The sequence below is a fragment of the Hippoglossus hippoglossus genome, chromosome 22 (genome assembly GCF_009819705.1).
Source record: "Hippoglossus hippoglossus isolate fHipHip1 chromosome 22, fHipHip1.pri, whole genome shotgun sequence".
NCBI classification, from domain to species: domain Eukaryota; kingdom Metazoa; phylum Chordata; class Actinopteri; order Pleuronectiformes; family Pleuronectidae; genus Hippoglossus; species Hippoglossus hippoglossus.
The window spans coordinates 24,928,448-24,952,105 of NC_047172.1; the positions used below are offsets into that span (position 1 = coordinate 24,928,448).

Here is a 23,658-nt window from a genome sequence, read left to right on the forward strand (position 1 = left end):
GAGATTTCATTGCTTTCTGCTGCTGTTGTGCAGCCAAAGGCTCTACCTGGACTCTAACCAGTCCAGCAGTGTTTCGTTTAGATTCAGTGGTTGCTACCGCCACCTAGTGGTATGAAGGCTGCAGCTCTTACCTTTTCAGCAATTAATCTCTGTGTATGCATTTACAGATTTCTCTACACATTTATGAATCTCAATACACATGCAAATCTGAGTAGATATTGGAAGATATTTTCTTTACACATTTTCCAATCGATTACACACACACAGATTCTGAATACATATTTGCAGATCATTTTTGGACATATTTACAGATCATAAAAGTCCTTCCTTTGGATCCAAGTTTGCTGGGTCATGAACATTGGGAGAGGTAAATAGGTATTGGTCAGTGATAGGGAAAGTGAAGTTTTTAAATTAATGAGATGATCTAGTTGGATATTGGTATGTAATGGATTGAATGATTGTATTGCTGTTTTATTTCAGTCTGAGATGGAACCTCATTAAAATTTGAATCAAAACGGTGTCATTTACACAATTTTTTTATCCTAAATGTCCTCTGATATCTGCTATGCCGTTTCTAGTTGAATTTGAATTTCGGGGTTTCCGGACACTTGGATGACACCACATAAGCAGTATGGAGGCATGTTATGTTCTTTTTACTGTTGTTTTATTACGTCTGAAGAAGGAGTCACCAGTTACTTCAATTATATTGGATTTGGCTGCAACACTGTTAACCCCTGAGACTCCTAAAGTGTTTTGTGGACTCAAACACTTCACCCACCCTTCCAACGGCAAAGTGGTGAGTAGATAATGAGTGAATTAAAAATTGTAATAGTTGGTGTGAATGCATCACTCTATATCTATGGGTGCCTTAGCATTCACTCTCTCTCATCTCTGGGATGGTTGGTTGATTGGATAACAATAAGTTATAAACACTTTTTTATTGTTGTTTTGAACTTTTATTTTTACTATTAAATACAACATGAAAACAAATTCAAATAAATTGAAAGTAAACAACAAAGGTGGATTGAAGTATTTTACAGAGTAGGTGGTCGACTTGCTGAGGCTGGCGTTTGACGCAGTGTTTGAGGATCAAGTGCGATAAGTAGAAGAGTTAGAAAAAAATCCCCATTCCTGTTGCTCTGGTTTCCCAATGTGACAGACCCTCAAAGTAGGAAGTGATTGTTTGCAACAAGTTGTGCTTCAGTCGGGCTGTCGGGAGCCAACATACTGGCCAGCAAGAACAAGAAACTGACAAAGCTGTGGTAGGCAAGGTGTCAGAGCTGCCTGTGGGTAGAGAATGAGACAATATTAGATTTGCAAATAAATACTTGCCTTCTAATATATTTTTGTATATATGTCTGTTGTTTCTTACATTTGCAAAACAAAGATACAGTATATTGAGGAAAATGTGTTTTGCAATTTCTTAATTATTTCTACTCATCCTGCAGTAATAAAAGCATTGCTGTTTTTAATTCATGCAGTTGTATCTCATTTCATATGTAAATAAAAAGATACGACCAATAATTATTTTCTTACAGCAGAAAATTGTCATAGAGTGAGATAGATGAGAATAAAAAAAGCAAATAAAATAAAAATACAGACAATATGTTCATAATATACACCTTTCAGTACAGAAATATTGTTTGTAGAGAAATGTACTTGAGTAAAGTGTGGTAGCAGAGGATGATTGCATAAGGAACTATATTGCATTTCTGAATTAGTATCAGGAGATATTGAAATATACATACATGGCAGTATAAGGCAACCAAAACACCACCTGTCCTGATATGCACAGATCACAAGACATATTTAGGCATTAATATTGTCTCCTGTCCGATCTGTTCGGACTTAACTTCACCCCATTACTCAAAACAATAAACGTCAACTGGATGAACCCTCCACTATCCATAAGGAAGAATATCCTCAGATAACATTACAGTTCTTCCTTCATAATGAAGAATGATCCCAACTCAACCATCCCTCACCTGGTTCAATTCACTAAACCAGGGGCAGAGCCAGGGTGTGGGTTCTGGGGCTGCAGCTCCAAATGTTTTCTCAATAGCCCCAAATCTATTTTTACAGTACAAAAAGATAAATATGAATTATTAGTTTTTGCTATATTTAACACAAAAGTAAGAATAAGAATATATTTTGTGTTCTTTCTCACTGAGTGGACCGGCATCTTGTGTGTGCAGAGCCAAATTTGTGAATGTCATAAAGTACTATTCATAACAGTGAGAGGCATTACACTAACAGGCATCTTGCCTGCTGGTCCTGCCAAAAATTATAAGAAGAAGTCAATCAATCAATCAATCAAATTTTATTTGTATAGCCCATATTCACAAATCACAATTTGTCTCATAGGGCTTTAACAAGGTGTGACATCCTCTGTCCTGAACCCTCAACAAGAGTAAGGAAAAACAAAAAATAAAAAACCCTTTTAACAGGGTAAAAAGAAGGTAGAAACCTCAGAGAGCCACATGTGAGGGATCCCTCTCCCAGGACGGACAGAAGTGCAATAGATGCCACGTGTAAAGGAGAACATCAGAAAGATAAGGGTATTTACAGCATTGATTAGAATAAACACTTTGTAGCATAATGGAAGGTCAATGAATTGATGGATTATTGTCAGTAATGGTCGAGTATCTGAGGAGAAATATTATATATCAAGCAGTCTTGTTGTAATCATAGTCCATGGTCAGCAGCCACCTCGATCAGGATCCACCATCAGCTGCCACCTCGATCGTGGTCCACCACCACTATCAGATGCCAACATGATACAGGATCCACCATTATTATCACGATCAGCCAGCACGATACAGGATCCGCCATTACGATCACGATCTCTGATACGCGATCCACCATCATAATCCACGATGTGGCCGCAGCCGCGGCCCTGGATCTGCGGACGATAAGGCAAAGGGACTCTGGGGGAAGAAGTCAAGTCAGTAACATGTATTGATGGGATATGAATTTCTTTGATGTGATAAGGATGGAGAAGAGGAAGGAGAAGCTGGGAAGAGAAGCTCCGTGTGTCATGTGTCCCCCGACATTCTAGACCTAGAGCAGCATAACTAAGAGCAGGTCTAAGACAAGCCTGGACCGGCTCTAACTATAAGCTTTATCGTAAAGGAAGGTTTTAAGTCTACTCTTAAACGTACAGATGGTGTCTGCCTCCCGAACTGAAAGTGGGAGATGATTCCACAGGAGAGGAGCTTGATAGCTGAAAGCTCTGGCTCCTACTCTACTTTTAGAGACTTTAGGGACGACAAGTAAGCCTGAATTCTGGGAGCGCAGTGCTCTAGTGGGTTGATATGGTACTATCAGCTCTTTAAGGTATAATGGTGCCATATTATTAAGGGCCTTGTAGGTGAGGAGGAGAATTTTAAATTCTATTCTAGATTTAACCGGAAGCCAGTGTAGTGAAGCTAATACTGGAGAAATGTGGTCTCTTTTCTTGGTTCTTGTCAGGACACGTGCTGCAGCATTTGGGACAAGCTGCAGAGTCTTTAACGACTTACTGCTGGAGCCTGATAATAAGGAATTACAATAATCAAGTCTGGATGTAACAAAGGCGTGGACTACTTTTTCTGCATCTTTTTGAGAAAGGACAGTGAAAGTTTATGTGTCATTCAGTTAGTCAGACAACAAGCCGGTAGACAGAATGGATATTGGGACATTTTTCTCCAAGATGAGGAGTCAACCTCAGCAGCCACCATCCACTTCAGCAGCATCAGCCAGTGAACCACAGACAGATGTTGTGCCAGGTTTGTGAATCTGCAGAGCTGTAAATCCCCACTATACAAGTATGGAGCATGTAAGGCATAATTTAGGCTCGGGGGCCTGTTGCCTGGACCGTCGGTCGGTGGAGCGTTTGTGGTCAGGTCATTGTTTTACAATTAAAACTTGTGACTATAACCTGAAGCATTTCTTTTGGCATTGAATGAAAGCTGATGATGTACGTGTCACAGTGCCAACTTAAAGGTAAACCAAATCAGAAAGTGCATTTATCTCGATGGGGCAAAGGGAGGGCAGATACCAGGAACCTGATAATTTCGGTCATTTAGACATGCTGCAGTGTCCTCTCGATGGATTTTTTAAATCTCTGGACCTTGTTAATTATCTTTTAAGAGAACAATTTAAATACCAGAAAATTTGGTGAAGGTGGCTAGTTTACTTAAATGTCTCAAGTTGCAAATATCGGCTGTGGATGTGGCCTACTGTCAATTAAATTAAATTAAAGTGCAGTTGGTCATGTGTGAAAGTGCTTCTGGACTTGTGACCAATAAAGAGCATAGTGATGGCTTAATAAAGTTAAATAAAGTTAAATTGAATCGACCACTGGCTCTTGAGAGCTGGGGGCGGAAGGCGTATTTGGTTTCTCATTATTTATTCTGACTTCCGTCCGCGTATTCCTACACACTTGCAGCTCAAAACATGCCTCTGAAACTAATATGTTTAGCATTTTGAGGAGATGGGTGCTATGAATTTTAGTGATATCTTTAATGAGGAGTGTAAAGACTTTCTACAAATGTACTCAACTTTGAGCTCACATTTATGGCTGATCTAGGACCTCACACTCATTTTTTAGATACACTCTTCCTCAGATTAACATTTTTCTGGTCTATCCTCAACATTCTCTTGAGGTCTCTGCAACCTCCTTCATTCATCATTGTGAACACAACCACAGCACAATCCAAGTAACGTCTGGCAACGTCTTTTTGTCATTGCTGACTTTAATCTTTGTCAGACCTTACATTTTTGTTTGTCATTTAATTTAAGTCTCACTTTCTGTACTTAATTTATATTCTGTGTCTTGATCTTTTATTTCGGTTTGGTCCCTATGCTGACCATTTATTTTCACATACATATGGTCACTCATGGTATTTTCTGTTTGGTAATCTAATCTTACATTTTTGTTTGCAATTTTGTTTTAGCTGTTCCTGCTGACCTTAATTTTACTTGAGTTTGGTAGTTGTTGACCTTTTATGTTGTTGAGCATGTTCTCGACTCACAGAGTATACAGCATAATTACATATCTAAAATCGCAAGTCGTCAATTCAGGCTATTTTGTCCCTTTCCTCATCATTATTACCAGAAATTCACTGTGACGCTAAGGAAAACATACATTTATCAAGTCAGTTTGTTCCTCTTTGCCAGCTTTGCTTATTTCCCTTTTTCTTTTTGGGGCTTTTTTTGTATTATGCAGCCACACCCCCTTTCAACCTTGATTATGTTACAAGGGGTCTGAGTGCTAAATAGACTCTCATTTATCACATCACTTTTATGTCTTATTGTTCATGGCAATACATTTAGTACATTTTTCCACTGAAATCTCAAATTATTGAAATGAAGTTCAAGCAGGAAGACTCTTTATGTCCCATTTATTCACAATTCTCTGTCACTTTTAATCACTTGACTTTCATTAATCAATCATGTTGTTGTCAACTTGTCACAGTTCTGCATTATTTAGCTCGACCACTCCCAGTATTTATCCACTCAACTCCACTCACCTGTGCACACAGCGGCTCCCGATCGCCATTCACATGCAAGACTCTCCAGCCTTCTGTCCCTGACCACGAGATCTGCATCAGCGTTTCTGGTGTCAATCTGCCCATGGCTGTTTGGCGTTTTACTCCGTCGACACTTCAGTGTGAGTGTTTCTGCTCCTCTGCCTGTGTTCTCCTGTGGTGAACATCCTCACACCAAACTGTTACCCTGCCATGTGAATTAGTCTCCTAATCCCCAGGTCGGCTCATTCAGTTCGAGCCCTAGGGTCGAGTCTGAACCACTGCAGATCTCCGCTCCAGAAGTCAACTTTCTGATCGCCTGCATGCTTTTTCCTGCCTCTGCTGCAAACTGCATTTAAGGTCATTACCAACTGACTGTGCTGTATGTTGTGCTGCATCTGGGTCCTCACACACTCGTTACACAATTGTCATTTTGGTTATTCGCTGCTAGCCTCCTCCCCAGTGACCCTAGTCTCCAGATCCAGTGCACTCATCTCATTCAGATCCTCAACATTCTCTACAGCACATCAACCACCACCAGTTACAGTTGTGTAACTGTAAGCCTCAACCTAATCAGGATTTGTGGAAGGTGATGTTGGATGTCTGTTGAGAGAAATAAAGAAATTTGACATGATCAAGTTGTATGATTTGTGTCTTTAAAATAATAGATGAAATGCATTGTTACCCACACAATCAACACTTACCTGGTGATACTTACCTGTTCCTAATTGATGATGACAGAGGTTGAATACATCTAATACCATTGGATATTCCATATGAAAATGTATCTAATCACTTATTATTATTTAACTTAATATATATCACTTTCTGCTTTTTAAGAAATACTGTACAACTGCAGCACTTAAATATAGGTCAACAGCCAACTGCATTGGTAGCCACAATCCAGTACGTGAGCAGATCTCCTCATCATCTGATGACCTCGTATACATTCAATTTACAAAGCTTATATTGTCCGCTCTTTTTTTAGCTCCTTATGGCTGCCTCCTCTTCCTGCTTCCACTACAGAGCCCCTTTGCAAACTGTGTCCACCTCAGCACCCAGTTTCAAGCTGAATCAGATTTATTCATCTGACTTATGCTGTTGCTCTGTTCTGTGCCAGGGCTTTTTAACTTTAACTTTCCATGAAGCTTAGGCTTTCCACCTATGATGTGGAAGGGCAGGTTCCAGAAGAGAGCCTGATGCCTAGATTTAGACTAAAGACATTTTGCAAGCATTGGCACTTATTATGTTTTTGTTATCAGTATATATGCGTATCTACGTATATATATCCTTTATTTAAATTGTAGGCATGTGAACTCTCAACCCAATTGGGCGAAGGTGCATCCCAGACTGCAGGGGTCACCGTTGACCAGGTTTTAGATTTTTCTGTCTCTTTTGACTTGCTACAGAACTTCAGGATGATATTAGGTAATTATTCACATATACACCAGAGGAAACTGACAACAAATATGTATTGTTCTTAAGGTACAGCAATGTACATACCCTTGTTGCCAGTGCCTCTGTCTTTCCTTTGGCTCTCCACTCTAAACCTTGTTGGAAATCATGGGGAGAACATCATGGTAGTTTGCTACCCCTAACTCTGTTTTACAGCAACTGGATCCAATTCTATTATCTTTACCACTAACCCTATTAATTCTGCTGTAACAACTTAGTTTGTCTATGAATAATTCCATTCTTATTTCTCTCTGCAGCTCCCACAATAGAATGACACAAATAGACAGAGCATAGTGAAACTCACTTGTTCTTGTTAGCATACTAAACATTTGGATATGTTTTGAGTATTTACACTCATATAAAAGTAATACCTCTTGAGGGAAACAAAAAGAGAATGCAAGGGTGAAAGCTAACCATGTGTATATCTGTCCGTCAGTGATGTGAAAGGGAGATAGCTTTGGGTACCTATTAGTCATTTCACAGATGACAGCTCAATGTTGTGTCTGCAAATTCACTGCTCTGTGGACAGTCACTGTATGTTGTACATCGGCATTCAGTAACATAGATAGGTCTTTTTACATTGGGTAATATAGCATTTAACTAACTAAACTTTGGCAATGGCAACAATGCCAGTGACAGTCTGTAGCATATGCAGTGAGATGTGGCATCATATTTTCTGAAAAAAAGCATACATATGTTGCAACACGCCATGTCTGAAATAACCTGATGATAATCTAACTGATCTCAAAGAGCGGCTCATTAAATGCAGTTTGAACACTTTTGCTTGACAAACATACACACACATGCAGACACACACATGGTCTCAGTCAAAAGAGGAAGTGAGGAGGAACCCTAATTTGAAAAAGAAACAGTCCCAACATCTGGAAGCTCTTTCACCCTTTGACCCCATTCCCTGCTCCATTCCTCCTCTGTGTCTCCTCCACCTCACCACAGGTCTTCTAGAACTGTGTCTGGAAGGAGTTAGGTGTAAGGTCCATGCTCAAAATAGTCCTCATACAAAACATCAAAGTACATGTTAAGGTTTGTGTTTGGACAGAGAAGAGGAGCAGAGGCAAAAGGTGGTTTTAAAGGTTTAATGTAAAACTAGCAACAAAGACTGAATATGGTTACAAAGTGAATGTCCACAAAGTAGAGTCCGACCAGAGTTGTGTCCAAAGTTCAGATCCAGTGTTTGGGGTTTTAGGCTGAAGCAAAGACTAGCAGAAGTCCAACTTGATATGAAATAAGTTATGCAAGTCAAGGGTCTCTATAGAACAATGAACTGGCAGCGTCTTGTTTGTTTGCTTTTAATTAATTTAATGATAATAATAATGTTTTTTTCAGACCACCCCATTTCTTGTTGGTCAATCTAAGTTTCCTTTATTAAACTACTTATTTTTGGATGGACTTGATTTCTCTGTTAATTGTACTACCTCTCTGATTAAAACGACATTTTATTGATTAAAATATATTTTGTAAATTATTAATTCAATTTTTGTCTTTGTGGAAAATGCAATATTACTACCACAGGAGGTTAATAATTCAAGGTCAAGGTCTTTGAAATTATTAAATTTATTGACTAGTAAAATTGGGTGATTTGTTTTATTATTAGACAATATTTTCTGTCAATAATCTTTTTTTATTTAGCTTCTTTTTATTAGACTGTCTGCTCTTTTGATTAAACTTTGTATTTTACTACAGTTACTTTGGTTAAACTACATTTTATGCTGAATAAACTACGTTCATCAATTGCAATTTATTGATTAACGAAAATGTTTAGCAGTTTATATCATTAATTAGATACTAGAATGTGTTCATGTTACTTAATGTAAACGTTCTTTGTTTATATGTGACTTTTTTTTCCTCCCTCTGTTGCGTCATCCATGGGAGAGGGGAGGGTTTCTCCTTTAAGCTGGAGTGTAAGTGACTGTGTGTCACTTCATTAGAGGTGGACGTGCTTTTCTTTTCGCTCAGTGGGTTGGAGGTTGCATTAGACCACTGACAATCGTTTCGCTTAACGTCACTTTCATAGTATCAATGAACGTACCAATATTAGAGATCGGATGCCGAGGATTGTTACATTGGGAGCAAGCGACTCGGCACAGAGCGCACGGAGAGGACGCACACGCGTGCTGTTTTAGTGTTTTATTTTCCTCTCGGCTCACTGACATGGTTTGAACACTGCGCTTGTTGCTGAGGACGGAGTCTGAAGGTGTCCGCATCCTGTCTTTTTGGAGAAGATCAGCTCAGAGTCCCAGGGAAGATGCAGTGGATGGAAGTGTCGCATCTGTGGCTGCTGCTTGTCACTGTGGTGTCGGTCTGCGGATTTCCCACCAAATTACAGAGGACTTCAGTCAGAGACAGAAACACTTCAGCGTCTCCTGCTAAGGTAAACTACTCTACTATCCTCCCTGTTGTCCACAACATATCATGGGGGTAAAGAGAAGCGTGGGGAAAGTTTCACAACTTGAAGGTTGTGATAAAATGTTTATGTCATAGAGATATCATATTGCCACGTTATGATCCAAATTTTGATTTCAGGTTAAAAATCTTTGATGATCAATAAAGTCTATCAGAGTTGCATTTAATGTTGAGTTTCATAAACCTTTAATAAGCATTGTAGATGGTGTGATGTAACTTTTGTTTGTTCACAATATGCAACTTTTTACAAACTGATGGATGTTGGCTCAATTTTTTAACTCAGTCTTCTGACTAATTAAAATTGCCCCTAAGGCAGTAATCACTCTCCCAACAGTAGCCCTATCATACATTGTGCTGCATCCAATTCATTTGAATTCTATCCATTTTCACTAAATTCATTTGTAAGTCAAGTCACAACATGCATTATCTCATGGTAGTATAGTAAACACTTGGTGATATATTGCCTCAACAAGGAGCTAGGACAAGGAGCAATTGTGTAACTGTATGACAATAATAATAGTAATACCCATAGGTCTAATGGTGTTACCAATAAAAGAGAAATAGGGCAGAGAGGAAAAGCTCAAACTAAATCTGTCTCTCAAAAATCTCATCCCTCTGTGTCTGTCTTTAAGTCTGATTGTGTACTGGGGCAGCTGTAGCTCAGGGGTTAGAGCGGGGTCCTCCTCTAACCAGAGGGTTGGTGATTCGATCACAGTCTTCCCCAGTCTTCCCCATTCCACATGCCAGGGTAAGATACTGAGCCCCAAATTGCCCCTGGTGGCTGTGCTGTTCTCATAGAGAAAGTGCTAAAAGTAAGCAGGACTTATTCACATTTCCTCACACTCAAATTATATTTTAACCTATCCTTTGATTTTGTTTTTTTATTAATTTAGAAACAGGAATATTATCTGTATTTTTTCTGCTTTTAGTTTTGTCTGGCACCAATGAGAACATGATTATATTTCAAAAGAAATTTAATTTATTTCACCCAAAAAATGCCAGGAATGGAAAAAATAAGCAGATTTAGTTGACTGGGCCTATAAAAGAGGTGAACAAAAACTACTCAAAGATACTGCTAAAGGTATGTGTTGAATCTTAGTCTCAGTATTATTTATACATTTTAGAAAGGCTGAATGAGACCACAGCAGTGTAAATAGTTCCATTTATTTGCTGCTTTCTCCAATATGTGCAGATTTTGTCCTAAAACTGTCTGGCAGCAAAAGCAACACAAAATAGAATTATGGGGACATGTATTAGACAGCACCTATAACATCCAGAAAAACTACTTCCTTGTGATGTCTGATATGAATTTTTTGAAATACATAAACACATCTTCCTTGTTTAAAAAGGCTACAGCTAACATAAGCTAAAATAAGGCCATGCTAACAGTTAGCTAAGTTGTATTTTAAGGTTAGGAAGTTGAAACAAAGCTGTCAAATCTTGATGAAAAATGGAGCGACGCCTGCGAGCTAGTTCAGGCAACCAACTCGAGCTGCGCTGCTCCAATCATGTGACATACATCATGTGCCTTGAGTAGTCATCAAAACTAGGAAGGCGCTATATAAATACAGACAGTAATATAAATTGCCGTTTACATTCTCATGTCTAGAACCATTGTGCTTGCATGGCTAAAAGAGGAGAGATAAAGGACCTGGTAACAGATTCATCAACCTCAAAGCGTTTTCAGAAATGGAACTGACACTCAGAATCCATCCAGAGGTGTGAGGCAAAACTATTCCCAAGCTACTGTCCAAAAGGCTAAAATTACTTTGCAGGATATCTGAATGACAAATAAATGTGTTCATATAAAAAATGACAGGAGTCAGGAAGAAGAGAAACATCCAATGTAGTGTCAGAAACATCCCACACACACACACCCACAAACCCTTCCCCGCACAACCAAAATTGCAACTTAAAGGGGACATAGCATGCCCATTTTACCACAAGTTGATATGGTTCCTTGGGGTCTTAATGAAATGTCTGTAACATACTTTGGTCAAAATACCACAAGGATCATTTCAAACAGCACCCTTTTTACCCTGTATAAAACAGCCCTCCACAGAGTGACCTGTTTTGAGTGCCTGTTCCTTTAAATGAGCCAGCTCCCCCCTCCCCCCTCTCCCCCCATGATTTTAAACGATATAAATTACATATTTTATATGATATAAATTATCAAATATGCATCCCATACTTTGTATTCCCCTTCTGTTGTCCTGGAGTTTTAATTTTCCCAATCACATAATTAAATGTCCCCCTCTGCCCATCCACTACAAGCAGACAGACAGAGAGAGAAAGAGAGGGGTGGGGGTGGGGTGGGGGGTGGGGGGGGGGGGGGGGGGTGGGGGGCTATGAAGACCATCATTTACCCCCGAACCCCGACATTCAATGGGTACAACAACAAGCGGAGAAAGCAGAATCGCGGGCTGACCTTATATATACAGTCTATGGGGCTGACCAGCGGAGAAATGCTCGTCCCGTGTGAACAGCCAGGCGGCTGCGCGCTTGGGAACGACGCTGCGCTGCCTCGCAGCCTCGCTTCCGCGTCCGGTGTACCCCGGTGTAACGAGTGGGGGGGCTCTGTGTGTTTGTGCAAGTGTTACAGTAGTGCTGAACACTGCGGAAGTCTTCCACACTGCTGGCTGTGTGGCGTTGACACAAATTCCAGCTCACGCATGGGAGAGCGAGCGGTCGCGCCCGAGCAGCTGCTGCAGCCTCCCAGTCCCAACGATCCAGACAAATGCCACATGTGAGTGAATCGCGGGCTGACCAGCGCGGATAAATGCCCGTCCCGTGTGAACAGCCAGGCGGCTGCGTGCTTGGGAACGGCGCTGCGCTGCCTCGCAGCCTCGCTGCGTCCGGTGTAAACCCGGCGTAACGAGTGTGGGGGGACGGGGTGGGCCAAGGCCATGTAGGGAGACTTCCAGTGCCTTGTTACGACACAAAACCCAGGAAGCTCAATCGAGTCACTCAAGCATGACGTTTCTGACTTAGAGGAACTATAACAAAACGCGCGAGTGTTTTTTTCCCAGAGTTTTTGGGTTGGTAGACATGCCAGATACCCACATTAACCTGTAGAAGCACTAACAAAGTGGAATTTGCATGCTATATCCCCTTTAAATGTGTGGGCGAACATGCTGATATCCAGCTTGATGTTCATTCCTTGGGTTTCACATCAAATCAGTCGTGAGTGTGTAATAGTTTGGGCAAAAATACAGTGAACTGATTGTATTTTAACTGTATAGTTTCTAACCAGGGGCATTTTGACAATGTTTTAACCCACACATACATTATTTGTGTGTGCTGGTAGGCCAAACAATAAATGGTCATTGTTTATTTATATTGCTCATTACTTGTGCAATAGTGATGTTGAATCTAATCTGAGGATATTTAAAAAATGTCTTTATCTGCTCCCAGGTGATAGCAAAGCAAAGCCATGGCGATGGTCATCAGACTCTTCAAGAGCTGCAACAAGAGAACCTGCTCCAGACTCTGCCCTCCAGTCCCTCTTCCCACAGGTCCAGACACCGTTGGTCCCAGCACCTTCACCAGGGTGTCCTTCCCCCTCCTGAACCTGAGGAGGACACTGATCCATTCATCCTGGACCTTAGGAACTTCCCAGAGCTGTCCAATGCAGACATAAGTTCACAGAACCCTAATATCCAGGTAGGCAATGTGGGGGGAGGTCGGAATTTCCTGAAGTTATTGTATCATTGGAATGAGGTTAGGTCACTTTTCTCATAGCTGGAAGGGTTCATATAATCTGTGAAGTGTAGAGAAACTGATCACAGGAGGTGTGGGTGTGACTGAGCCCTTGATGACTCTCTCTTCAGTTTCTCTCCTCCACACCATCGGTCTTTCTCTCCCTCCACACATCCCATCACTCTGCACAGCTGGTTTGAGTCAGGACAGCTTCTTAAGTTACCATAAACAGGACCCTTAACAGTTGGGTGCTCCAAGCCATCCATGAGCCTCAGACATCTACACAAGATTTCATAAAGAAAAGAAAATGTGGGGAAAGTGAAAATATAAAACACATGACAGCCAAATATAAAAGTAATTTTTTCACTTTTGACTGTGAGACCATAAGAATGCATTAGAGAATGTGTCACAGAATTTGTTAGACTTAATGAGGAATTCCATGAGGTCACTTATTCAGGTATAATGTATTACTTATTTTTTCTGACTGTGGAGAAGCAGAGCCTGGTCAGCTTTCATAGAGTGTCATATACTACCCTCCTGGATTCAGTTGAGAGTAGAACAGTTTAACTCATATTACAGTACACATACAAGATACTTGAGTTGATATTTGTCCTATCTTACTCCTGGTGCCAAGCATTAGAAAAACAGCACCAAATGTGACGCAACTGTCTTTGCAAGTTTCAGACTGACAAAGTTATCATTATCATGTCCAGCTCCCACATTAATAGCTAATTAAATTCAGCCTACCCCCCTCTGCTGCAGCCGCCCCAAGGACTGACCAGAGGACGCACTGTTTGTACTTTGTTATCATGAGGCAGTAGAAAGTGATTCCAATTTTGACCAGCAAAACCTGGTCTGAAGTTTGTGATGCAGTATTTCAAATTCTCAAAATAATGTGTGCATACACTCACAGATGATCTGCTCATAGCAATACAACACAGTGCAACCTTACCTGCCTTTTCAAGGGAATGGAGATGGCCCTCTGAATGGTGTATTGCATATTACTCCCAAAGCATAACCCCTTCAAACCGTTTTCCTGGCGCTTCACCGCTGTTAAAAGATACGTATTATACTATTATGTTCATCATTTTGATTTGGGTTTTTACTTGAACAGGTTTATATGCTCTAATGTTCAGAAAACACGTCACTTTCCTCAAAGTACCCCCATCCTCTCTGTTCCATGCTATTCAGCATCTCGTTTGAATCTCTGTCTTCAGCGGCTACGTTTTCTTTATAAACAGTTGCAGTTGGAAACATAAGCAACCTGGGTTTTGTCTAGACCCGTGTGTGTGTGTGTGTGTGTGTGTGTGTGTGTGTGTGTGTGTGTGTGTGTGTGTGTGTGTGTGTGTGTGTGTGTGTGTGTGTGTGAGTGTGAGAAAGAGAGAGAGAGAGAGAGAATTGGCTAATCAGAATTGGCTATCACATCATCTTTCTATCGCGATACATTTTTCATCCACCCTCTCAGTCCCTTCCTCCACTGCACAATAACCCTCTTTCATAAAATGGGAGAGTACTTTAATCTGATCTTTAAATAAACAGGTTTCTCCTGCAGCAGTGTCATCATGCCCCTCATCATATCAGACAGCCTCTGTACCAACACGTCAGTTTGTAATTTAACATTCTTTGTCTTACAGAACACAATTTTATTTTACTGGGATATTTGAAATGTAGTAATTTTATAACCAACACACTGATTGTGTGTCAGGGCTGTGGGTTTTAAGGTCCCTTATGTTTTAAAAATCCTTCAGTGCAGCTTTTAAACCCAAACTTGACTTTATTGTTAAGTGGTCAGTAGTGCATTCTCTGTTTTATCCTCTGTTCACCTCCATCTATCATTTCCAGTATGTCTGAGTATTTAAATGAGGCTGCAGTCAAACAGGATCATCATTACCAGTGGAAGGAAGCCTTCTGGGATCATGCGGGTCATAGTCAGAGCAAGTAGTCAGATACCTTTGTTATATCAACATCAGCTGTTTACTGTTGCCTCTTTTTATTTAGTACAGACTCAACTCACCTTAATGACTGTCTAAGCTCTAGAGACTAGTGAAAACTCTGATGGAGTTCAGAGGGTCAGACCAGAGAGACTGTACGACAACAGATGGGTGGCTGCTTCATCTGCTTTAGTGGTATCCATTAGGTTGCACCATTAGAATCAGTTACTTGAGTCTCTAGCATTGAGTATCACACTATTTCGACTGTTTCTGATGATCTGATGAAGTCTACTATAACTGTACACAGGCGATATTGTGAGTGTTGCTGTTTGACAGTTTTATATGAATTACTGTATAGGGTCATTTACAGCAATTAACTACTTAAGAAAATTAGAGCAGCAATTTAGCTTGATGATCTTGCTGTTTGCTGAGGTTGATGGTTACTGTAGCAATTTAATGTTATGCCTCTGAAGTGAGTTGCTTTTTTTCCAAGCTTGTGCATAGTCACTTCATTCTGCAAGCATAGACCCTGTTCAGACCTGGTATTGACATCCATCCTGAGAGATTGGCTCACAAGTGGCCAGGGCTAAGTACGTGTGTTCACACCTGGCATTAAAATGTGTCCTGAATGTGTCTCCTGTGACCACTTGTGATCGGATCTCACTTCCCCACTCTACATTCAAATTAACACAATTAACATGTAATTTGTGTTAGTTAAAACCAAATTATGTTGTTTTGACCCAGTCTGAGTTTACAGATGTATCCGATGTCACTGTTTGTGTGTGTCTGTGTGTCGGCATGAGAGAGAGAGGAGTCAGGAGGCGCTGAATGAATCTCGTGCAGCTACAGTGAAGAAAGATTTCACCAATTTAAGAAAAGTATCAGTCAGCGTATGGACACAGATAAGAGTAACAATAGGTTTAGTTCATAGTGAAACTGCAGCAGGTCAGAGGACGTCAACTGAGTCAGAGGTCCTTCATCAGAGCTGTCCTCTTGTAATCGGATCACAAAAACCACATGTTAATTATACCAGGTGTATAAGGTGTCACACAATGCATTAACGGCTCTAAGTATTTTGTGTTTCTCCCAGGTGACCATCGAGGTGGTGGACGACAGCCAGACTGGGATGGAGGTGGAGATGGACCTGGCCAAGGAGGGTCAGCGTAATGACTGGTCAGTGTCCTCTTCAGAGTGGGCCAACAGCCACAAGAAGCTGTTCTGGCCACTCTTCTGGGAATACCCGGAGCAGTCGGAGAATGGGCTGGGAAGAGCCAGTTTGGAGGAGCAGTCTGAGGACTACAACTATGACCCAGATGAGCTCATCCTCAGTGGAGTTGGGGGGGATGGAGGTGGTCACTGGAACAAAGACTGGCATGCCAAGGATAACTATGGTAAGAATGTTGTTTTACATGCCATATTACATATTTACTTAACATTAGGCTGGACGGTATAGTGAAAATATGTATTACAATAAACCTAATAACTGTTAAACTCAACATTTCTGACACATCAGTACATGATTTTGGCTCAGTTGGGAAATTGTTGGAAGTTGGAAGGTTTGTAAACTTCTGAGTATGAGTATGAGCCAGTCTCATGGCTGGACATCTAGGGTTTAATCATCATCATCATCATCATCATCATCATCATCATCACAAACTCTCTCTGATAAGGAAGGCCACAAGATGTGGGTGAAAGCCCCAGAAAAAGCTCAGTATTGCACTGAGAGTAAGGCACACTGTTTTTGTACACATAGGCACACACACACACACACACACACACACACACACACACACACACACACACACACACACACACACTGTCTGTCTGTCTGACATGACATGGTTTATGATAGGGTCTACTCCCTCATGGCCCACCACGTAAATATGTCAGACACCACACACACATGCACACAAACATGCACACTCACACTCACACAGGATACCTTACTCCGAACCAGTTGACTGGACAGCTTTGTTCAGTGGTTTTAAAAATGCAAAGTATGGTAATCTGAAGAGCCTTATTAAAGATACACTCTGTTTTACTGACTACACAGTATACATATTTTTGTTTATTTTTCATTAAGTATATTTTTTGGAATCAGTATTTTTTGAAAGAAATGTTGGGGAGTGACAATCAGTAAGGTCTGCTGTTCAGGGAAAATATGCACATGTTGTATGCACCCTAATGCCCGGGCCACACCGGCTGTGTGAGCGGCGCGGCTCTTCTATAGAATCGAGGTCTTGCCTATTTTCTCCACATACCACGCGCAGTTCACAGTCGTATAGACTGTTTCAATGTCTATCTCTTGAATATGTCACAACATCAATATTTGAAAACTTCCTATACCCCTTTCAAAGTAACACACCTCTAATGTTTCTGTTGATTTATTTTAACAAGGCTTTTATTGTTATTGCATTGATTTTTGTTGGCTTCGCTCTTGGGGAGCTGTCATGTCTATGACCCTAACCATTTGGTCATTATTCAATGATCCCAAATAAGCACAGAGCTGGAGGCACGAGACTTGCTATCTAACACCCAGTACAAAGTGTTTTTACTAGTTCAGACCAGGGAGCTTTGCTCTGTTCACACACTTTCACTTTGTGCAACAGAGATGCATTCTCTCTTCCTACCTGGCAAATCCCCCTTATAATAGCAATCTGTCAAACTGCAAGCTAACCTGGCTTTTTAAGGGAGTACAGATGGTAATCTGATTGGTTTGTTGCATGTTACACCCAAAATATACCTGTATAAGTGATAAGCATGATAACCAAATATAGTGATAAACAGGACTGCAGTGGTAAAAAAGGGTGGGTGAACTATTATTTCTGGGTAACTCTCTCACGCCATTATTAAAATGTCACATATAACACTAGGAGACTAGAACAACTGCAAAAGAATCATATAGACCAATAAAGTAGCATTTTATCATTATTTTTATTTTTATTGTTGTTGATTTGTACTGGTGTGGGGTAAACAATGATGGAATTGAACAAAGTACAGGTACTCTATACTGTATACAAATTTGAGGGACTACATTATTTTACATTATTATTGGAGAGACAGGTGAATGTAAGATGACGATTTCGACTGGTTACGTGAAATAAAAGCATCCCAACAAGAGCAATTTATTAATTCAATATATGTAAAACCCAAAGATGGACTGACATGAACCCAAAACGTCTGAAACGCTTTGAGTGGTCATCAAGGCTTGAAAAGCGCTATATAAATACAAACCATTTACCATTTACATCGGAACAGCTTATCTGTCTATGGCTGTTAAAAAGGTTAAAGTGAGGAACTGCTGCATCACATGGAACTGTTCATACAGCATGGAGGGACCCACAGAAACTAGGTCAGTTTGGAAGAGGGACTGGACTTTGAGAGTGTGCATCAGCAAGGTCTGTACGCTAAGGAGACGGGAGAGCAGGGGTCAGGTGCCAGGCAAAAGTGAGAAGGGACAGAGACAAGGTGATGTGAGGTTGCACTCTAAACTGTCATATAATGCAGACAATAACAAGTGAGTAAACCACCATAAAAAGGTGCGTAAACACTATTTTGTATTTAAAAATGAACATAAATGGGTTTACGTGCATTTACCCCTCACTACAGCCCTGGGGATAATTATGATAAGTAGAACCAATTGAACCATGCCATGCAAAATTTGTGTCCATTAAACCAGAAAACGTGCTAGTGATGTTGATAGCTGGTTCAATTTAGATTCTTAATGGATGCGTGTTAGCCATGCTGGTGACATGAGTCAAGAGATGGCTGTCAGTTGGTGGCTCCCACATCTACACCAAATTCTCTACTCAATTTGTGTACAAACATTCATGTGTCATAGACGATAAACAGCTGACTTTCCCTCTTGCACTACCATTACACTGATGATGTATAGATGGATAAATGCTGTGAAATGTATTGCACATATAATGTACAGTACAGTGAAGTTTTCATGATTGCAGGGTTTTATTAGAGCTGGGGGGTGTGCAGTGTTGTCACTGTGAGGCTGTTCACCTTCAGCAGACTGTCTGTGTTAGGGCAAACCCCACCAGTCCGATTACACACAAACTCACAGTTTAATGTGCTTACACTCCAACTGACTCTTTTCACCCTCATTCAAAAACACCAGCTGGCTGTAGTTCTTGTCTGATAATTAGCACGGTGATGACTTGACCATGACTTGGCCCAAAAATATGCAATTTAGTGGAAGTGCATCATTGACCTCTATGTGGAAGCTTGTCGGAGGGAAACAGTTCCAGATCTCTGAGTCTGAGCTGAACTTAGTGGCTTGCATTTTCTGCAGCAATTAGGCCAGAACAGGTAGGAGTCAGTGACACAACTGACTGTTCAATTTTAAACTTAACTATTTAAAACTTTTTTTGCAGCCAAACCTTAAACATGCATTTAATTGCATTTTATTTCAATCTAAAAGGGCCAATGCGTTCAGGTGCTTATGAAGCTCCATTTGTTGAGAAAATGTTGGCACTTAAATCTGTCAGTGAAAGCTGAGTGAACAGTAATGCTAGCATACAGCCATCATCACTCTCACTGCCCCCCAACTCCCCTGCCTTTCTTTTGAAGCTCTCACCCCTCGCTCCTGCAGACGTTGTTTAAATACAGAGGAGCATGTCTCAGAGGTCCCACGCTGTCGTTACTCGGCTCTTTTCAGCCGCTCTTTAATTGCATAACACGCATACACCAGCTGGGCGAGGAATTCACAAGGCTAACTTCAAAGCCCACTCTTAATATATTCGTCCATAGTTGTGCTTTTCTTCCCTCTGCGCTGTCTGCCCTCCATCCATTTTTTCCCCCTGTGTTTTTCAGAGTATGAGGAGGAGTGGAGCCACTGGGCTTCCTGCAGCGTTACTTGTGGACACGGCACCCAGAAACGCACCCGTTCCTGCGGCTACGCATGCACTGCGACTGAGTCACGCACTTGTGATCTGGAGAGTTGTGCTGGTAAGAAGCAGAAACCCTTGTGATGTGCAAGACTTGTTTAATTAATGACCACTATTAATGAAGGTATTTTGATCTCAAACATGACATAATACTAAACCTCATCAGTCATCAATTTAAAACCTAAAAATCAGCCCTCTTGTATTTGCAGATCTGACAAGAAGTGGGGAAAGTTTTTTAGTTAAGTTATCGAGTTACTGGAATATGTGCAGTATAGGGGCAAGTCATTTTTTTACATATTAAAAGAGAAACAGCAAGGACACAAGTAAAGCCAGTGTTCCTTAGTTTTAATGAGCAATATTGAAAGTAGTTTGAATGATTGGGTGTCAGCCTTATGTTAATGTTTGATTGTATTACATTTGAAGATCTAATACCTAAGCCTAAAGATTTCCAAGAGAATACTAAAGACTAAACTCTTTGTGGCCCATGTATAGATCAGCCTACCAGTTACAAATAAATAAATAATAAAATAAAAAAAGAGCACTATAGGTGCAACTTGCACGAACAGACCTTGTGATGAGCTGCAAAAATCAAATAGCATGTCAATGTATATGTACATGTACACAATGAACATAATAATGAAATCCTATTTAACTCTCAACCTGGCCTGGCTATGTCCACGACTGCAAACGATGAGCACACACAAAAACACATGAGCAGTGTGTATGTAGAATGCTGATGTATAAACAGATCATCTGCATCCAAGTCTGACACACACAAAACACCACATTGCAAGGCAACGCTGTTCCCTCCATGAGGTTGAATTGTAACAAACCAGTGATTTTGTTTTTGTACTCAGTTGTTTGAATTGAGCAAAGCCTTAGTTCGGGAAGGTCTTGAAGTGAAGTGAAGCCACAATCCCATACGTCAGCTGACAGCAGCAGATCTCTATGAAAGCCCTGATGGCTCAGCTGATCCCCTCCTATACATTCAATTGGCAACGCTCATTTTGCGTGCGCTATTTGAGCTGCTTTACCCAGCCGAATCTTCTTGCTTCCATTGTAAGCCACTTCGGAACCCACCTCCACCCCAGCACCTCCTTTCATACTGAATCTGAGCTAATCATTGTACGTAATGTGCTGATCTCTTAACTGCTGCTCTCCCTGCTTCACTTTCCATGAAGGCTAATGGAAGGGTAGGGAGGTGTGCTCTCCCTACTGCAGGCTTTCCACATATGCACCTGAAAGGGCAGGGAGTCCGCAGAACAGAGCCATACCGCTTACTTATTGCAATATACATATTATACATATACATATTTAGCATTCCTATGTAAGTGAAATGTGTGTCCTTTACTGTTTGTGGATGCTACCCTAACACACTACCTTCCTTTCTTTTCCTGTATCATGTAGACACTGTGTTTTCAGCGACTCCCCTGACACCCATCCAGACCACCAACAGTACCGATTTCTTGGACACAAGTATGTATGGCGTTTTAGTTTATTGTATATATATTGATCTATGCGTCCACATGATAGTCAACAGGTTGTGTTTTGGACTGGTATATGAAACATTACTCAGATTCAGTCAATAACAGTGTGTAAGCCTGGATGAATATTTATAATTCCTCCTGTCCTGGCACCATGAAACACAGACGTTTATAACATGTTTGAATTGCTTTTTACTTTCCATTTTATTGCTCTTCCTTCACTAAGAACCAGCCAGAGAATGCTATAGTTCTTTTAAACATAACAAAGCAGACAACAGGGAAGGAGAACATGTTCCCATTTCCCCTCTCAACCCAGGCATCTACTGTTGAAAGCAAATATACAAGGCCTTTCAATTTCACATATTTTCTTTCAAAATCACCCTTTCATGTTTTAGAACAGGAGTGTGAGTTTCAAATTACTTTTCTCAGAAAAAGGGACGGGAGCTGCAAGATGCTGCATTAAGAAGGATACTAAGCTTGAAACACGTTACATTCAAGAGTAGATGCTGAACCAAGCCTTTTATTGTGTCCTACATGCCATTCAGTGCCTTTATTCAAGCAGATTCAAATATATTTTCCATCTCATTGCGCACTCCCCTCTTTCTGAACACACTGGTTGACCCATCAGAGAAGACTGGAGATCAATCAAAACAAGCCAGGATATCATGAGTTTAAATTTTTTTCTTGTCTTCCTTTGGGCTGTTAATATCTAACTCCTGGTGTGAGGCTATCAGCAGCGTGATAGTAAAACGTATCTGGTTATAGAGGCCACAATGTACTTGCATGAATATGATTGGACAATGATTTGAGTTAGCTGAGTTAGCGGCATTCGCTTTCCATACTCTGGATACTCCATACTATTTTTCTGATGTTCTCAGTTACACGTGGCATCTATTGCACTTCTGTCCATCCTGGGAGAGGGATCCCTCACATGTGGCTCTCTCTGAGGTTTCTACGTATTTTTCAGTATTCTTTTTCCGAAGTCAATAGATAACCTTTCAAACTGAAATGTTGTATCATGCACTTAGCATTGCATTACTAGCTGTATGTATATGGTAATTTATCACTAAAAATCTTAAACAAGTGAAACTGGGCACTATGTTTTACTGTAGATGTTTCTGTAAGATCAACCAAAGGTTTTTTCATTGTAGAAGACTAACAGATGAACCCTTTCTTTAAAAAACTCCCCACCCTCCAGATGTAGACAGCTGTGAGAAGTGGCTAAGCTGCAAGAATGACTTTCTTCAGAAGTACCTGCATCAAGTGCTCACTGAACTCCCCAGCTGCCCCTGCTCCTATCCCTCTGAGGCTGTTTACAATGCTGTCAACATCCAGGACACTAAACTTCACAAAACCTACCGCTGGAGGGACGCAAGTGGACCCAAGGAACGCCTGGACATCTACAAACCATCAGCCAGATTCTGCATCCGCTCCATGCTGTCGTATGACAGTCCAACGTTAGCAGCACAGCACTGCTGTTATGATGATCAGATGAGACTGATAACACGAGGAAAAGGAGCAGGAGCTCCAAATTTAATCAGTACAGAGTTTTCTCCGGAGTTACATTACAAGGTGGATGTTCTGCCCTGGATTCTGTGCAAAGGGGACTGGAGTCGGTTTCACTCAGTAAGACCACCCAATAATGGGCTGGAATGTGCAGATAACCCTCCTGAACAAGTGTTTCAGATAGAACTAAAAGAAGCCCGGGAATACTGACATAATTTCTCCTGACCATTGTCACAATCTTTGATGAGCACAAAAAACTGCAATGCTTATACGTATATAAGTCCTGGCTGCTCAAATTTTGGGTAACTTCAGTTTAAAACAAAAAAGGACATAACTTTCAAATCATACGGAAATATGAATGGATGACATAGACAAGAAAGACTGGTGAAGCTTTTTTATTCGTATGTGTAGACTGTTCAGAAATGAAATAACACTGGTGTTGGAACCATTGAAAGCGCAATGAAAATCAGTGTTAAATATGTAAATGTGAATATTATCAGCTAATCCCCATCCATGTGAGTTGCTGCTTCTCTTTTTATGCCGATCTGAATGTCTATTGGTCATGTCTGTTTTGTGTGCACAGAGTATGTGTATGAGTCTGTGTGTGTGTGTGTTTGTGTGTGTGTGAGTATGGAGGATAAGCTTATTTATTGGCCCCTTTACAATTTTACACAGATCAAAGTTTCATGAAAGGAACTCCTGTTGCTATATAGGGAACAAAGTCAAATGGATAATTGGGCAAGAAATTGTCTGC

The 23,658-nt window shown here is 40.7% G+C and overlaps 1 protein-coding gene across 2 annotated transcripts; it reads left to right on the top strand.

Moving 5' to 3' along the window:
* Nucleotides 1–8,877: 8,877 nt before the first annotated feature.
* On the top strand, nt 8,878–23,219 carry ism2a (isthmin 2a). 2 transcript variants are annotated; one of them, XM_034575864.1, is made up of 6 exons: nt 8,878–9,354; nt 12,801–13,049; nt 16,107–16,407; nt 19,841–19,975; nt 21,322–21,390; nt 22,597–23,219. In XM_034575864.1, exons 1-6 carry the CDS (start codon nt 9,229–9,231, stop codon nt 23,112–23,114), a joined length of 1,398 nt encoding a protein of 465 aa, XP_034431755.1. In that variant the 5' UTR covers nt 8,878–9,228; the 3' UTR covers nt 23,115–23,219. The 2 variants fall into 2 exon arrangements, with proteins under 2 accessions (XP_034431755.1, XP_034431756.1); XM_034575865.1 differs by lacking the exon at nt 22,597–23,219 and adding an exon at nt 22,526–22,574 and having other exon boundaries at nt 8,879–9,354.
* Nucleotides 23,220–23,658: the final 439 nt, after the last annotated feature.

Excerpts from the sequence above, each read along its gene's own strand:
- ism2a (XM_034575864.1), top strand. The coding sequence starts at position 9,229 with ATGCAGTGGATGGAAGTGTCGCATCTGTGGCTGCTGCTTGTCACTGTG. Across the intron at positions 19,976-21,321 it reads TGATCTGGAGAGTTGTGCTG|ACACTGTGTTTTCAGCGACT; the intron begins GTAAGAAGCAGA and ends TGTATCATGTAG. Across the intron at positions 21,391-22,596 it reads TACCGATTTCTTGGACACAA|ATGTAGACAGCTGTGAGAAG; the intron begins GTATGTATGGCG and ends CCCACCCTCCAG.